This window comes from Petromyzon marinus, chromosome 6, assembly GCF_048934315.1.
Source record: "Petromyzon marinus isolate PM22_M1 ecotype Great Lakes invasive population chromosome 6, UKy_Petmar_22M1.pri1.0, whole genome shotgun sequence".
In the NCBI taxonomy this organism is placed as follows: Eukaryota; Metazoa; Chordata; class Hyperoartia; order Petromyzontiformes; family Petromyzontidae; genus Petromyzon; species Petromyzon marinus.
The window spans coordinates 4,046,355-4,064,522 of NC_133672.1; the positions used below are offsets into that span (position 1 = coordinate 4,046,355).

The 18,168-nt window shown below is 49.5% G+C and overlaps 2 protein-coding genes across 11 annotated transcripts in view; one reads left to right on the forward strand and one right to left on the reverse strand.

Annotated features, from left to right (window-relative positions):
• Window positions 1-11,876, forward strand: part of LOC116939645 (ral GTPase-activating protein subunit alpha-1-like) — a 142,336-nt gene extending 130,460 nt beyond the window's left edge. For 8 of the 10 annotated variants that reach the window (XM_032948310.2, XM_032948312.2, XM_032948316.2 and 5 more), the window contains 2 exons: window positions 6,911-7,035; window positions 10,548-11,876. In XM_032948310.2, coding sequence (XP_032804201.2) covers window positions 6,911-7,035; window positions 10,548-10,702 — 280 coding nt within the window. In that variant the 3' untranslated portion in view covers window positions 10,703-11,876. The other 2 variants (XM_032948315.2, XM_076064165.1) reach the window with 2 other exon arrangements.
• Window positions 11,877-13,642: 1,766 nt separating this feature from the next.
• On the reverse strand, window positions 13,643-16,685 carry LOC116939646 (insulinoma-associated protein 1a). Its single transcript, XM_032948320.2, has one exon. The coding sequence runs from the start codon at window positions 15,928-15,930 to the stop codon at window positions 14,494-14,496; it is 1,437 nt and encodes a 478-aa protein (XP_032804211.2). The 5' UTR covers window positions 15,931-16,685; the 3' UTR covers window positions 13,643-14,493.
• Window positions 16,686-18,168: the final 1,483 nt, after the last annotated feature.

The window sequence follows — 18,168 nt, forward strand, 5'->3', positions numbered from 1 at the left end:
GCACTGCTATAAAACCGGGCGCCAAGGTGGTGAGATGTTAACTACCTCGCCTGGAATGCAGGAGGGCATGGATTTGATCCCAACCATGACACCTGTATATTTGGAGTTTCCATGGTCTGCCCGTGGTCGTGTGGATTTTTCACCGGCTCCTCCAGTTTTCCATTCACATTTATAATCATGCGTTTAGAGTATTTGGGTGCTTTATCAATTTCCACATAATAAGCCAATTTGTTGAGCTATCCTTTGTGGCCAGGTCGCTTCTGAAAAAGAGCTATATAGCTGAGTGGGCCTTACCTGGTAAAAACATAAAAAAGCACCTGAGTTTGAGTCCAAACCACAGTCCTCCACCTCACCAACCTGCACTGGTGAAGTATGGTCAAACAACCCTCATGACTGACGTGGTATGGGGAGGCCTTTGTTCAGCGGAACTTGGCTGGCCATCGAACAAGGATGGTCACTGCATAGCGCCCTTTCAGATGCGCTTCTGCGGCCGTCTGGAACGCTCTCCCTTCCGATATTAGGAAGCCACTGGAGTTGTGCAATTTTAAATCATCTAGATTGAAAACTAATTTCTTTAGAGCTGCCTTTTTACGTTTAGTTTGTTGTTCTTCCCCTGCACCTCCCGGCGAGCACGGTTTGCTGTGTACGGTGCGAAAGAAGTTCAACGTACAGTACATTTAGCAGTGGATTGGCCACTTACTATTCTGAACATTTTGAGCATATTGAGACATTCCTATATATATTGTGATGGTGACATCAATTGTTTTTAAATGGTAGAACTGCGGTTTCACGTCGGTGCCACTGCTTTGCTGACTCGACTATTTTCTCGTGTTTATGGATTTCCCTACTTTATATTATTCACTGCTTCGTGCTTCCTGCTAGCTCCTGCAAATGGGTAAACATTAGAGAGGCTACGTTAGCCTTGGGATGCCTAACAACCTTTTTAGTTGCTGGCACGATCGGCAAATGCGTCACCGCCGCTGACATCGCGTGTAAAGTATTTTTTTTTTATCGTGAAGCGCATTGTGTTTGGGCTTATTGTTTATGGAACATTAACTGATTAACACGTGTTCTTGGTTCTTCCGGTAAAGTCCCTTCTACGTGACTTTACCGAAAGAACCAGGAATATGAATCCCTGCAGTCACGAAAAGCTTTAAATCATGATTAACACGTGTTAGTTTTCACCCAACATTGATTTGGTTTTTTTTCTCTTAGGCAAGATGTACCCGTGTAAACTCTGCAGCATAGGATGAATTTGTAAATATCTCCTTTAATGTTGAATCCGATATGTAAACGTGGGATGGTTTAGTGTTTCCAAGACTCACATTTTGTCGGTTGCCCTCCGACAGTAAATCATTTCGGACTGCGTGCTCAAACGCACTCGCTGGGCCAGATGCAATGTGGCCTAAAGCGACATAGCAGAATAAAAGGAGCTAATAAATTAATGATTATATTTTAACGGCAGTACGCCATAAGCACTGATGTGAAAGTCTATTAATAAATAAAGTAATTGCTTAGCAAAGGAAACATTATATTGATTGAATGACCTCCGTTTAAATACTACAAAAAAATGTTTTGTTCAATCACAAGAATCGCCATTCAAGCTGTATGTCATTTTGCATACAGATGCATTATGCGTTGGTGTGAAGCATCATGGGCGATCCATATATGAGCAGAAGTCTTCTGTCTCCACATGTATTCGAAAACGTATATTCTAGTCCATCAACCGATTTCCAAAGCAGGGGAATATGTTTAAGCCTGACTGCTGATAAAACCCAGAAAGTGAATATCGGTCCATAGTTTGCTCGCTTAGAAAAATGCTGCTGGATAATATTCGTCTGCAAAGCCATTAGGCCGAATGGAGTTCTACTCATGTATGCATTTACCCACAATGCTCCACAATATCGCCTAATGAGTTTGTACACATCAAGTACAGCCTTGAGGGTGATTTTAAAATTGAGATAAAAAAACCGAAGGTTTATAAATGAAATTAAACGAATTAATGGGGGGGGGGGGGGATTGCTTCTTATTTGTGCTCCACGTGGATGGCTGTGGGGCCTGCTGGCGCAGAATGGGCCTTGATGGGCTCGGGGGACACGTGGAGAAATAAGCCATTCTGTCAACGCCGAGCGTAATTAGCAATCCTCCCGAGTGCGGGACAATTGTTTTCCTCTCGCTGTTTGTTGATGCGAGCGATGAAGAAGGGTGGCACAGAGGATTCGGCTCGAGAAAAAAAAAAACCCTGACACGTAGCAAAGAGGGACTTCGGAGGCAGCAGGGAAAGCGGCGGGGGAGGCGTGATGGGGGGGGGGGGGAGCGGCGGGGGGGGGGGGGTTATATATTTGGGGGAGGGGGGCGGCGTGTGCCACGGCGACGGTGGCACGTGGGGGAATCGGCGGCGATTGTTCCGAGATCGCCGTGGGGACTCGGGGAGCCCCCGGCCGGCCGCGTGGCTCAGGTGGCCGCTGCGGCTGCCTCTTTCAGCGATTTGTCGCGCTCCTCCCAGAGCCAGGCCCGGCTGCCTCCGCCCGCCTGTCCGCCCGCCCGTGCGTGATACGCGACACGCGCCCGGCCCAGCGCAGGCCACGTCGGCCGGGCCCCCGCCCGGGCCCCCGCCCGTCACGTCGCCGTCAGCCGGCGCGGCGACAGTCGTCCCAAACGAGGCCTCGGGGGAGGGGGTTTTCGTCATTGTCTGCGGGCGGAAGGCGGTAAATTAAGCGTTGCTTTATTCACGTGGCGGCCGGCCGGTACGCCGGCCGGCGGATGGACAGGCAAAGCGCTTATCCTGAGCAAACAAACGACCACGGGCAACAACAACAACAACAAAAAAACACAGTTGCCCGTCGCTTCTTCGACTCACGGACAAAGAGCTTTCGTTCCCTCCCGAGAACTTTCCTGAGCAGTTGTATTGAATTAAGGTTAAGCGCATCCCCCTGAGTTGCGGCCGTATTAGCAAGTCGCACGGCTTTCTTTCTGTCGAAAAATCCATACCCGTCCGATGACTTGCAGGCGTGCGCAGCGAGAGGCAGATTACACAAGGTCGATACTGTCTCCCGATAATCGTGCGCGTTAACCCAAACTCGGGTCAATTTGCTTTAAATGAGAGAAAAATCTGTTGCAAATGGGGGTCAGGGATGATATAAATCAAGGAATAGCATTCACTCATGCACAGAGACAACGGCGATCATTTAGTTTTACCGCTTTGACGTTTCTTGACAAGCGCTTATCAATGAACGCCGATGAAAACTGTCACTTCACACACAGCACCGTTGTGGTGTCACTACCCAAACCCAGCCGCTTTTGTCCTCTCAGCACTAATGTCGACATGCCGCATGCATAATGTACTCGTCTTCTAGTTTAAATAAGCGGTGGCGCAATGGTCAGCGCGCTATCCTGTGAACCTCGCCACCCAAGTTCGATTCCTGGCTATGATATGCGACATCTGAAACGGTCCTTACCCCACTCCACCACCCCACACCACTACCCAAACCCATCCTGACCAGCATGGAGAAGTATGTTCAAACAGTTGCCATCACCAACAAATGGCTGTGATTAAGTTGTTATGAAGTGTCGTGATCTGTAAGCAAGCCAAAAATCACTGCCATTTTCGGGATATTTTACCACTACCCTGCAAATCATACTTCAAGTGCACGCACAAAGACAAAGATCCCCCCTATAGCCTTAACATACTGTTGGGGCAAGTGCTGTTAGCGAGCACCTATCAAGGCCGGCACGGCACAAGGGGGGGTCGGTGGCCTGTACAACACTCTGCCACCTTTGTCTCCCCAGTGGCGATGTTTACACACCACACCAGGTACTAATTTGAGGCTGAGTCGACCTAGGGGAGGCCCAGGACCCGTTCCCACACACTTATGTTGGCCGTGAGCGAGAATCGAACTCAGGGCACCGGGTCCAATGCGCAGTGCGCTAACCGCTGCATTACCGGCTCCCCACGAGCGAACGCACGCGCACACACACGCACAAACGTACACGGCACGCAGAGCTGCTAATGGGACATCTTCACACGGCACACGATTATGCCGATTCCTGTTCAACCAAGCCACCCCAGTGTGCGTGGCAAGTGTCAGCACGCTTGCTTGAGGTGCCAAAAATACACGGTCAGAGCCTTGGGTGAGAGGCGCGAAGCAAGAACAGAAATAAATTATCGTAGCGTGAGTCTAATTACCTCTGACTTTTCGATGACCCCGAGTGTGTAACATATGTTCGTGCATTGATGATTGAACGGCCGTTGCGTGTTTTACCACGAGTGCCTTCTGTGATACCTAGCCCAACACAATTGTATAGTTGTAATACCTCGACTTGGCACGGGCACTCTACTTGGCATAGGCTTAACCACCTGAAATAAATGCTATAAACGCAACAAAATCGTCGGTAAACACTGCCTTATTTGGAGATATATAATAGGGCACATTTCAGGAAACGGCACTTATTCATAGCACATAGGCCAGACAGCTAAAGTGGGTAATAGTTGGAGAATATACTTGACAAACTAAACTAAAACTACTCTATTTTACTAGGTAAGGCCCACTGAGCTATACAGCTCTTTTTTCAGAAGCGACCTGGCCACAAATGATAGCTCAACGAAGTGGCTTATCACGTGGACGTTTTTAGCAGCCAAATACTCTTAATGCATGTTCATTATAAACGTGGAGGGAAAAACCGGAGGACCCGGAGAAAAGCCCACGCGGTCACGGGGAGAACACGCAAACTGCAAATAAACAGGCGTCAGGGTCGGGATCGAATCCACGACCTCCTGTTTACCAGGCGAGGTAGTGAACATCTCGCCATGGGGCCTGATGAGAACTACATTTTCAAGACGTTTTCTGATGACCAGCCCTCAAATTGGCAATGGAAATTAATGCTAGCTGTCATGTGTTACTAGTTGGCAGCAGGGTGTGGCTCTGACTTGACATGTAACAATGAATCGAATCTCGATGAAAATCGATCCATATGATTATGATACGTGTATCGGATCGTGCAAATTACTTACGAACGTAATCTTATTGTAACATTTTTACTGTCTGAGTGAACCAAACTTTACAAACGAGACGAATGAAGAATGTCAAACCGAGTTTAAAAAAATGTTTTTTAATCGAATTCCAACTCCTGCATCGTGACACAATCGAATCGCTGGATGGGGTGGGTGGGGTGGAAGGGTAATTTCGTTAAAGATCGATTTCAAGCCCAGCATCCAACCGTAAATATACTAATGTCTGAAGAAGAAGAAGGAAAAAAAACCCCCACACAATTCCAAGGTCAAGCATGCACGTGCAGGCTCGGTCAGCCGGGGGTTCAGCTGGCACGTCGTGGCGTGTCCTGTCTTCTCGCTTGGCAGGTGTCATCCTCATGGGCCCTAATCGCTCGTCCCCTCTTGCCGTCTCTCTGCGTCCGTCCACCCGACTGTCCTCTGAACACCCCCCCCACACCCCCCCGCCCCCTTCGGGCTCTCCACTCATTGGCTCCTCGGCCAGCCGTGACATCTCAATCTGTCTCTGCGCCGGCCCCACAGGGACCCGTGGAGGGCCCCTGTCGCACTGTCTGTCCCGGCAAGAGCAACAATGCCGACGCCTCTAATGAGACCTGCAGATGCATCGGGCAAAATTAAACATCGCGTAAAATACACGTTTTGTTGTTGTTGTGAGCAAACGAATGGAGATTTGTAGGAATCGTTGTGCAGCTGCGTTTGCACATTTTGTAAAGCAAAAAGCCGAGTTTCTTGCCCAGACTATTAATAATGTATTTTTGTTGCATATTCATAGAATGCACTGATTTGCATAACGTGAAATAGTGAGCCAATACGATGGAAGAGAGTAATGGTTCTTTATGATATACAATGTGTTATTTCCAACGGAGGCAGTCAAACAAAAACATCACCAGAAAATAAAAAGGAAATGTGGTTATATTATGCTTTAAGTACGAAAGCTCTGCATCATATGTCAACACATTAAGCTTGTCGATGTTAAGCATTGCCGTACCGAAACGTCAATATAATGCGCGTGAGCATGCATACATTTAATAAGCAGATCTCAATACGTTCACTCGCTTGCGTCCACCGTGCAAATTCATTCTTTCACCACAAATGGTTTAATAACCGTGTGCGTGTAATGTGTGTGCCGAGCGATAGTTTTTTTTTGTTTCAGCGAGGCATCATGACGTAAATATCACGTGTTTAAAATTAATCAAATTTCACTTCCTCTCTTCACCTTTGCTCGCTGTGTGCGGTGCTTAAATGTACCCTAATCATCTCTTCTAACCCATCATTCTCAGCCGTAATCAGAATCAGCATATTTATCCTGGAGTAATCTGATGAGCTATGAAGCTCTTTTTCGCCGATGTCCAGGAGGTTGCGAGTCAGAAGGTTACAGCAAACTATGCAAAACACGATAGAAGTGCAAAGCATAGGAAAGGCAAACAATCACTTCAATATATCCAAATAAAACTAAACTAGTTTTTTTTTAATCTTACCAGGTATTTCCCACTGAGCTATTAGCTTCCTTTTCAGAAACGACCTGGCCGCAAATGATAGCACAACGAAGTGGGCTTATCGCGTGAACATTTACAGCAGAAAAACTATTTAAATAATCCAAATGCGCGTTGCTAAATGTTGAAGGGAAACGGGCAAAACGCCAAACATGCAGGGGAAAGGCAGGTGGCCAGGTAGAGTCTGCGCTCAGGCACTCGACGCCAAAGCTCTCCTGCTTCGCGGTGAACGTGCCGCCCTAGCGCTGTGTTCGGCAGAGCACCCGCTGGGAAAATCTCTGCAGGCCCCCCCCCCCCCTCGTTTCACCATACTCGCCGGGGGGCAGTGAGAGAGAGCAAGCGAGCACACCTGTCGGCTTCCTTGACGGAACCCCCCCCCCTTCCCTACCGCTCACCGCTCACTCTCAAGCTACGAAGAGCGGTCGCGGTACCTGGAGGCCATCGTGAAGCAGCAGCGGGAGGTGAGCACCTTCGAGGACCTGGCTGCGCAGGTGTACAGCCCCGCCATGTGCCGCCCGCTCTCGTGTGAAGCAGGTAAGGGCTGCAGTGGCGCCCGCACGGAGTCACTGGTCCCACGCACCTCCACCCGCACACCCCACGGTGCCTGAACTCGAGTCGTGCTCCGCAGAGGGAGGGGAGGGTGGGGCATAGAGGGGGTAATTTAAAACTATTTAAAAAAATATATATACTATTTTTATTTTACCAGGTAAGGCCCACTGAGCTTTAAAGACTTTTTTTTTCTTCCCAGAATCGACCTGGCCACAAATGGTCGCCCAACGAAGTGGCTTTTCGCCTAGGCAATTATAACAGTAGCCAAATATTCTAAACGTATGTTGATTCTAAATGTGGAGGGGGAAAAACCGGAGGACCTTGAGAAAAATCCACGCGATCACAGGGAGACAGACGCACAAACTCCAAATATACGCGTCAGGGTCAGGATCGACCCCGCGACCTCGTGCATACCAGTCGAGGTAGTTAACATCTTGCCACCACGGGGCCCCTTTACAAACTAGCTTAAACATGCCCCCCCCTCCCCCCCAAGGTGCACCTTACCCCTCCGCCAACCCCCCCCTCCCCCAGGTTATATTTGTGGTATGTGTCCAATGGGGGTGTAACCCGATGCATTCATTGCTATCAGAAGGTGCCCCTCTTCTAAGATGCGTGGTCAGCGTTGAAAGAGTAGGCCAAATACCCTCCGGGGGGGGGGAGGGGTCTGTCCAGCTTCTTCTAGTGGAGGCCCTTCCTTGTAGCAATGTTGTGAGCAAGCAGTTGCAGCGCTGTCCTTTTGAGATGCACCGTCAAGGGATGAGATCATGTGTGTAGTACTAGACGGCGTTTTTGTTGGTGTTTTTGTACGCAAATGATATCCACGTGTTACATTTATCTTGATGGGGCTAACAAACAAATGTACATCGAGACAAAGCAATTAAGAAATGATGCAAACGGGATGACAAAATGGAGAGGAAAAATTAATCGCGATGCCCCCCCACCCCCCCCCCCCACCATGTCCGATGCTCCATGGCAGCGGCGTGGCCAACAGCGGTGATGAGAGTGGCGGGAACCTAACGTGGCGTCGTTCATTCCTCTTTGGCGCTACCAGCGGAAATGCCAGTGGATCTGTCAGGAGAGACATCGTAACGAAAACTATTCAATAAAAACTTTTTTCTTTTTTTTACTGCAAGTTCAGAGAGAGAAAAAAAATGAAATTGGATTCGTGAAAAACGGGTTTGCTGAAGACGTCAGATTTAATTTCCAAACCAATCATAATTTATCACAGTGAATTGTGAATAAATGTAATGTATTTAATTTTAAACACTGTTAAACGTCATCACGAGGTCTTTGGCATTGCAATAAGAGATGGCACTAGTTTTTTTACCGTAAGTAATTTTTGCAGGTGGTTGAAGGATATAATCGGTGCTATATCTTGTGATGCACATTATTTGCCAGCGAAGAGATGAATTAGACGTACAAAGGTTGTAATTTTTGGGGTCTTGTGGCATTAAAAAATCCCATGTCTCTTCAGTTCACACAAGCGTGCTAGAGTGCGGAGTCCCTCTCTCTGATTTGTATTTATGTTTATATTGGCTGGTTTACAGCATGGATGACTAATCATGGGATGCAATGGGTTGAGTGGAAATTTTGAGATGGGTGGTCTCTTGTCTTTCCTTATTTTCATTGCAAGAATCCACAAATCATTACTAATTGTTCATGAAAATATATATTGATTACATTTCATCTCTGATCCTGTTTCGCATTCTCTGATTTTGTCCAAAGTAAACGAGAGAAACCCTGGTTAACCTGTCATCGTAAGGAGCTGACCTGTGGGATTAAAATCAGGCGCAAAGAGCGTCCTTCTAGCCAAGCGCTGAGGTTTCCCCCCCCCCCCAGCACGCAAGGTTACGATTACCGTAATTCTATTTGATGTTCGCAAAATGAATTTGTCAATAGTGGCCTACCGATGTAACTTCTCGCATGTACAAAAACAAAAATCGCTTTACTGTTAAGCTTTTGCGTCTTAAATAAAGGGGCGTGACGTTTAACCAGCACGCATTTGTGCGTTGCACCTTATAGGTGCGGTGACGCAGTCCTCCCTGTTGTCGTTACTCTTGTGCTGGGGAAAAAACAAAAAAAACTCGCGCGGTTTTAGCCTGGCACGACGGCGTGAGCCGCGGGCCGATGCGAGGTGACAATAACAGGTGGGCGTCGCGAGCGGTGCGATTTGCGCCGTCTCCACAGTTTTGTCCTCGTCGCGGCGCTTCCTTCGTGCGGGAGTCGCTCGCCACCCTTGTGACTGCGTTGGGCGCCGCCGCTGTCACTCCGGTGCCCTCTGTAGCTGTATTTGTTTTACGTTAAATTTTGATTTTTCCCAGATCATTTTTCGTAACGCCTTTCTCCCAAGCAGAAAACAAGGTAAGAGAAGGGCCGAGTTGCTCATGAAGGGCCACGCACTGCCAAGCTCTCCTCTCCTTAACCGGCTTTTGTTCCAGCTTTTTGTTATTTTTAACCAGTACCACACGGAGCACGTGTTCCCTTCCTTGTTTTCAGCTGCACTAACCCGATTGGCCACTAATGAAAGCTTTGTTTGTTTGTATACTAATACGATTCACCGCAACCCCAACAAAATAAGGCTTCGCGGGGGGGGGGGGGGGGGGGAGGATGTGGGGTGGGTGGGGAATGAAAGAAAACAAAAAGGTAAACTTCGAAGAAGAGGGTGCACAAACTAAGCACAACCTGCGCGCCGAGACCCGCGTCTGCGAGAGTATCTTCAGATGAGCGGTCGATAATGCTCGCTCGCTCGGCCGGACGACGACGCCGCCGCGGCGAAGCGAGGGGCTGCTGGTTGCCAGGCACAGTGCCCCGCATGCCTCCGTTGATGCCGTTCACGCGCCCGCACCTGCCGCTGGGCGCGACCGTCCTACCTCGGGCACCTCGCTTTTCAACCGCTCTTTCTCCGCGGAGGGCCACTCGGAGACGCTCATTGAAAGCTGCTCAAAATTACATGATGCTTGCGTAAATTATTCTCGCGCCCTCGATGCTTGATTAATTCGCGGTAGTTTATGGATGAACAGCAAAAGAAGAAAGTGGCCGCAGAAGCTTGGAATTATCTAACCGCTGGCCTTTGAAGGCAGACTTCATTGTTTATGGCCATTAAAAATGTATAACGAATATCCATAATACATTACCGCCTTGACTTCACTAATCTTCTGGTATTGTCAGAAACTTTGGTCTCATGGCCTGATATCGAATTGTGTTTTGGGATTTGTTGGTCCCCGATTTGCGCGGTGCTGTAGCGCCGGCCGCGGCACTGTTTATCCAAGCGCTTCCAGTGGGCGCAAACCAAAGCAGCAGCATCTGTTTGTTCACCGCACACGCCAAAAGCAGCCAGCAGTTGTAATTGTAGTATTAATTACGTTGCGTTTTTACCCGTTTGTATAAGGCGAACCCCCCACTGTCGCCAGCGCTGTACGTACGAGATTATTAACACCTGGACCGCTCTTCTCGCGCGTTCGCGCGCCTTCGCTCGCTCTCGCCCGCGTGCCTTGCAGCGAACGAGCACGACACCAGCCGAGAGGTGGACAGCCCCGCTGAGGAGGCAGACTGCGCCGAAAGCGTCTCCAAGCAGGCCCACGCGCAGCCCTTCGGCAAGCACCGGCGCACGGGCAGGCTGCGCCGCATCACGGGCGCGGTCGGGAAGTCCTGACGAGCCTCCGCCGCTCGCCTGCACGACGCCCACGGCCGCTGTTGCCCGCAAAACCGGCGTGGCCGGTTCTCCCCCTCTTGCGTTTCCGTCCGGTCTCTGCGCGGCAGGTTTGCGGTGCTGAAGGGAGCGGGGGAGGGGAGCGGGGGAGGGGGCCCCCCTTTCCCGGGCTCGTTTGTTGTTTTTGCGTGCGCGTTAGCTTCCGTTTCTGAATGATTAAACATATGAAGTAATTTTGGTGCGCATTTTTATTCTTCTGCGAGAGATCTCCTTTACGAACTCTATTTCCGTTGATTGTAAGATGTACATTCCAGCTGTCTTCCTTTATTTTTTTACTTTTATTAAAATAATTCGTACCAAAGCTAAGCATATATTGCCTTTTTTTAAGAGTAAATTATTTTATGGTAAGCAAACCACTAAAGCGTAATTAATAATGCATACTCATTCAAGTTGGCAATTACATCATATTTATGTGTCGGTATAACCCATCTTTGTGATTGTCTCTAGTCAGTGCACACTGTGTAAGCAGCGTTTGATAGTTGCACTGGGGTTTATTGTTCAGCACCATGGACAGTGGCACTCTTAAGGCTGGTCCTTTATAGCTGCATACAATCTTTTGTTTCGCTCGTCAGTTTTATCAAACCACCCGAATCGCTTTTTTGCCTTATATATATCTAGTACTAAAGCAATGTGTGACTGGGCATATCACGTGTCACTTTCATTGGGTTACAGAGTCGGCGAGAAGTAAATTAAAGATTAAAACCAATAATAATTCATCCCAAACATGTGAACCATTCACCACCGCTCAAGCTGTCACATGCAAGGCTCTGTGTCTTGTGGTCCTTGTGACACATTGTCCGTATTTGCATTGTCCGTACAGAAGGTGTCTGATTAGGGGTAAGAATAATGGAATGTGCACTTTTAAAACGAATTAACTTTTCTTTATTCGCAATATTTATTTCCTTCCGATAGTAGATTATGTCGTGTGATATACCAGAATATCAACTACTCTACGTACACTAAAGCAAATGAGCAGACTGTTTCAATTAACAAATGTCTTTATTGTTAAGATACCTTAAACTGTGTGCAAGCTCTGCAGAAGGATTTACGCACAGTATGTTTTCTAATAAATATGAAGTATCTGAAATGCAATAAAAAAAACAACTTGGTCACATGACAGGCGTTATTGTGAGTCCTTGGTGTGTGTGTGTGTGAATCATATTTCTGGGATAGAGTCCGTTTCTTTATGCATAGGGGTGGTGTCATTTGGCCATCCTTGATGTAATTTTACAATTCCTTCTCTGCAGTAGCCACGGGAGGAGAACAAACATACACATCCGTCACGTGTATTAAAACAGTTTTATTTCAAATTTAACGACGCTGCTTTTGTGTATAACTGTGTGCGTCGTGTGGAACGTAATATTTGTTGAGACTGAGTAATTACCTTTTTTATTGGCGCCTAAACCAGTCGATACTGGTTGCCAGACGAAATAGTTAATCTGCAAATTCCTATTTTCATATCGCTCTGCCAATTTCTCGTACTGCCATAATTTGATTTGCTCTCATGATTTGGTTTTATGCCAGTCAAAAATTGTCAAACTGTACAGCACAGAAAACATCGCATCAGTGGGCTTATGTGGTCATGTTAATCGAGTTTGAAATATGAGACTCGACCATATGCCTGCTCCCCCGCCGAGACTTGGGGTATTGAAAGCTTAGGGACAAAATTGCTGTAGATTTTTTTTTTGCTTCACGTATTGCGTCGACGTTTTTTTTTATTGTGTTGCGAGTTTTGCTTTGCTCATCTGCATGCACGCGGCACTGAATGTAAAAATATTTTGCGCTGATATCCGCTTTGCCCTCGCTCACGGTGAAGAATTCGGTGGGCGGTGGAGGTTGTCATGTTCGATCAGCCCTTTGCGCCCACTGTGAGGATATCGTGCGAGTCCCGTGCCCGTTTCCACAAACGGTGAAATCCCAGGCCATCTGGTGCTTTTTAATCTCAAGCAAATGACGTAAAGCCATTTTTTTGTGTGGGAGGGGGGGGCATGTCAGCTTCTTTAAAATATTAGTCTGGACATATTGGAACAAATATTCTCATTCTGAGATCTATATGACCAAGCAATCGCTTTTTTTTGTAATGAGTTTAACAACAAAAATGACATCACCGTAATTAACTTCCAACATTTGGACACGTTCTTCGATGTAATTTCAAAAGGTACCCTGTTTTGGTGGATAGGTTACTGCACCACGCTATACGAACCTCGTGACCTTCAATTTCTGGCCACGGCTAACATCGGTGGAGAGTGATATCTCAACCGGTGCTTCTCTTTCCCTCCCCCAGGGGCCCCATTCACCAACCTGCAAAAACAGTTGTGGTGCAATATAGTGAAATCCCCTCGACCGACGCGCCGTGGAGAGCCCTTCAGCATGGATTGTCAAAAGGGCTACAACTGTAACTTATCTTCGTTCGCTCTCCGCTCACGTGCATACATTCTCCTTTTACGTAATAGCATTAAATCAAATCTCGTTCCAACCAACAATCTAGCGCTTCCCGAGTCTCACTGCGTCTCTCCATCAGCCCTCTCGCTCTAACATCCTTCCCTCCCTCCCTCTCGGGGAAGCGAGGTGTGGTGGAGGCTGCACTGTCTGGGGGTTCACCTTTGAAGGGGTGAAGAATGAGTGGCAGGAGGATGAGAGGATGCGCTCTCTAAACGGAGAGTCCGTGCAGAGGTCACCTGCTGTTTGTAAACTATTCATTAGTAAATTTTCAAAAAATCTTTACTTCAGGCCATCAATTGAATTTCCCTTCATAGATGAATGCCAAAGTGTAAATGCTGACGCTTTAAACACGTACGTAGTATGTGTGTGTTGAATGTGAAACGTTAAGCGCGTCTTGTGTCGGTTTGCAGTGCAAATGAAATCTGCGGTGAGACACAGGGCAACAGGACAGGAATTTATTGAATCGAAATCTATACAAACGGGTCTCAAAAACAGACATTGCTTTCCGCAATAAAACTTGTAAAACAAGAGTACAATTACTTACGTAATTAAGCGGTGACATTTCATGTACACTTTGGAAGGCTAGAATATCTAGTACACAAAAAACAGTAGCAAAACTGCGTTTTAAAAATAGGGCCTCTAATCGTGAATTGCAATAAGTAAATAGCCATTCGGCGTACAAAGTCGTGGGCCTGTGTCTAGTTGCAACGATTTGCACACGATATGTCCTAAACATGATAGATAAAACTTTATTTCTCTACTTGTACGAAGCTGCAAAAATAGTACATTCTACTTTATATTTAAGCACATCTATAGAAAAGTACATTACAAAATATTTGTTTTAATAAAATACAGTTACTACGCTTAATTTAATATTCTCTCCTATAAATAGCAAAAAACGCGGTTCTCACCAAATATTTACACACATTAATAAGCCACGAAAAGTAATATCGTGAAGAGCTCCCGTAACCTACATTTGGCTTTTCTATATGCTAAGGCGACAGTGTTACAAAAGCTTCGTGCTATAACTGCATCCTAATCGCTACGGGAGGGGGAAAAAAAGCTGAGTAACCTTGTTAAGTACCGTGAATGCTCCCATTACCCTTCGGCGCTTCAAGGAGAGAGTTTAATTGAGCGGAGGTCAGTCAGCGGTGTCCCCAACAACTCTTCTCGTTGTGAACATTCAGTCTCGACGAAGGCTTTATACGACGTTTTTTTTCCCTCTCTCTCTGAAATCGACAAGGCACGTGACAAGCGCTCCGACGAATTTTCCAAAAAATTTTTTAATTTGCCTAGCAAGTCGGCTGCAGGGGCATGTGCAACAATATCACCTGGCGGTTCTCAGATGGGTGGCACTTGTTGATGTGGCGCGTGAGTCCCGGGGAGCTGTAGAATGTCGCGGGACAGAACTTGCAAGGGAAGAGGTCCCGTGGGTGAAGGGCGAGCCGCTGCTCGGACGCACCATCTCTGTCCAAGACGTAGGTCGCCTGCGCGGTGAACGCCGAGGCAATGCCACCGCCGCCACCGCCGCCGCCGGCACCGCCGCTCCGAGGCAACCCGTGCTCCAGCAGGTGCTGCTCGCGGCCCTCGGGGACCGAGAACACCTCGTCGCACAGCTGGCAAGGGAACGACGAGGTGACCGCCTCGACCACGGCCGCCTCGTGCACGCTCTGCAGGTGCTTGCGCAGGTAGGCGCGCCGCCGGAACTTCTTGCTGCAGCGCGGGCACTCGTAGGGCCCGTCCTCGGAGCCGGCTTCCGAGGGCGTGGAGGCGCGGCTCGGCATCTCCCGGTCGCTTGAGACGTCGCTGTGAGCGGCGCCGGCGGCAGCAGCAGCAGCAACAGCGGCGGTGGCGGCGGCCGCGGCGGCGGTCCCAGCAGTCGGCACCTCCGCGTCCGCTTTTCCCCCTGGCGTGGCGCTCGCTGGGCTGGGACGCGGCTTGTGCCAGCGCCGATGGGAAGCCAGGTTGGCCGGGCAGCTGAACACTTTGTCGCACTCGGGGCAGCGGTACTCGACTCGGACGATGCGCGAGCACCGGTGCTGCGCCAGCGCGAACGGGTCCCCGTACTCCTCCTTGCACAGCTGACACACGTACCCTCCCCCCATGGGCCGGGAGGACCTGGGCTTCGCGTCCACGGGCTCCTCCTTGATCCGCAGCCCCAGCACGGGCGAGATGGTCACGTTGTCCTCGAAGATTAACCTCCGCGCCGCCTTGGGCTTTTTTGCGGCCACTTTGCTACTTTTGCGCTCGGCGGGTTCGGGCGAGGGCCGCTTGGCACCCACCGTGGGCGAGCTGCTCGGGAGGCCCGACCTCGGCTTCAGCTCCACGTTGCTTGGCTGCAGAGCCGAAGGCGCGGCCAGCAGCATCTGCTCGAGGCTAGGAAAGACGCTTTGGCCGGGATAGGGCGCAGCCGACGCTGGCGAACCCAACACCGCGTCCTCTCGGCTCACGGCCCTGGTGGGACTGTAAGAGGCATAGCCAGAGTCCGGGCTGCCAAACCCCACAGATGGCTCCTGGTCACGGCCAGAGAAAGCGGAAGAGCACGGCGGTGGATAGCTGGAGGGCAGAGGGGCCACGGCCGTGCAGGTGGTGCCCAGGTTCACCGGGTATGTGCTGTCTGGCGGGGATAGCCACATTGCAGGGCTCAAGCTATTGTCTTCACCGGCACGGGGCCGGTAAGACATGGCACTGGCCCTCTTGCTCCTCTTCACTAAAAATCCTTTCGGCATCTTGGTGACGTGGTTTGTGCAAGGCACCGTTAAGGGTAAATTAAGGCACTGCTGCACCCTTGCACCCCCCCCCCTCCCCCCCCAAAAAAATCGCTTCGCAGTATGCAACACTCTGCAGGTTTAGCCCAAGCACTTTGGGGGCATGCAGGTGAAGCTGTAGCAACGCGTGGGGAGGGGAGCAGAGGCTCGAGTCCTTCTGTGTAGTAGCATCTCTCGTGCTCATCACCTCTTATATGAGAATGCTTGTCTTTGTCTGACCACCGTCACAGATGGTAGCAAGGCAACAGCCAATGAGGACAATGAGCCTAAGCTGCATGGGTGGAGCAGATGTCAAATTTGGGTATGAGCGGGCGGGGCGTGTATACAGTTAATAGTAAATGCCTTCCGTCTATCCTAAATGACCTGGCTTCTTGTTCGCGTGCGCCTGCAATTTATTTACAGCAATTTATTCCGCGCCGATTCCCAAGACGGACGGGCGGCGTAGATAGAACGACGCTGCTGAGCCTCACTGGCTGGCGAGATTGATGATCGTATTCCAATCCACACTCGCTCTGGGGGCCACGCCTCGCAAATCACTATTAAGTCGTGAAATAAACGCACATAATTCCACCATACAGTTGTACGCATCACTCACGGAATGTTTTCTCGTTTCCCCGTGTCGTCCAGTGACGCACACGTGGGGTGGGTTTTCTTTTTCTTTTTTTAAAAGTAGGATTATTATCAACATCATCATCATCATCATCGTCGTCGTCGTCACTTGAAGCAACCAACTTATTACCTCTGCGCAATATGTCAGTACGGCTGGAGTGCAACGTTCCCCTCGCTTGTTCGCTCGCTTGCCACGCGCCTCCCGTCACGCCGAATTCAGCACCGGAGCTGTCCGCGTGCTCGCCGCTTTGTGTGAGCTCGGGGCCCCGCTTCGGCCGCGCCGCTAATCCACCGCCCTGCTCCCTCCCTCCCTCCGTCCCTCCCTCCCTTCCCGCACGCACCCACAGCACCGACAGGCAGGCAGGGTGTGGCGAGGGAGGAGGGAGGGAGATAAAGAGCGAGAGATTCTCTCACCAGTCATTGTGTGCGAGCGCTTTTCGTGTTCGCCGGTGCTGGCTTGTAGAGAGAGAGAAAAAAGTGTTGCGTGTGTAGCAATACGTTCAGGAGCTAAATGGCGATGTGGAGGTCTGTTAGCCGCGACGAGAGGGCCCTTCAGGAGAGACTTCGTGGAGTTTTGCTGTTCTTACATTGAAGGAGCGCAGACTACAGTGGCCACAATCGCACTGTCTTGTGTCTTTAATTATAATTTTATGATGGAGATGTGCGCATCCGCTTATTGATGTTCTGATACGGTCCGGGGTTCCACCACCAGTGTCTTCGAGGGGGAATGTCAAGGCCGATGATGTTTGGCTCTCGAATGAGGAGGTGTTTATTCTGAACGTCCGCGTCGCTCCACTCCCTTTGCCAGCGTTCTTCGGGATCTGGGTTAGATTCCAGGATGGTGACAGCAGCGCGATCCCAGAAGGGGGCATCGGGGACTTTGATGCGGCGGCGGGGTGACGTTGTTGAGGTCTCGATGCACTATGATGATGATGTTATCATTGTGAAAATGTTATGCCTATACGACGGCCAACTTACCCCTCCTGAATAATACACCCGTTAGGATTGCTACCGTGGTGTAACGGTTAGCGCTGTTGAACTTGAAATCCTGTGGTCGATCGGCAGGTCGCGTGCGGTGACGTTAAGTGCGGATACTTCCACCTCTTTTAAGACGTCTGGCCAGCTTGGAAGAGTAGGCCAAAACACTCCTGAGAGGAGCTCTCTAGAGCCCCCTCGAGCGGAGGCCCTCCTGCCGGCGGTGCCGTGAGAATGACATTGCGGCACTGCGCCTTTACCACCTATACACCCATCGGATGATGAACGCTAAGTGGGCTTGATCGAAATCAGTACTTGGATGAGAGACCGCCTGGCGATATCAGGTGTTATAGGCTTGAGCTGCAAGATAGCCCACAGGTAATGGATGTGGATTCTGGAATCTCCGCTGTGCGGGGCTTTGAGTGTTAACCCCTTGTATGCGTGCGTGGTGAAGCTTCCGCCCTCTCGAGAATTCCGTTTTCTTGCGATGTTTCACTCACGATCGGAAGTGGCCAAAGACCCTCAATGCAGGACTCTCTTGTGCAATAATAACAATAGCCATGGGACTCGCGCATGGCATTTTATCTCCCCCTACCACCACCGAAGACGCCAATG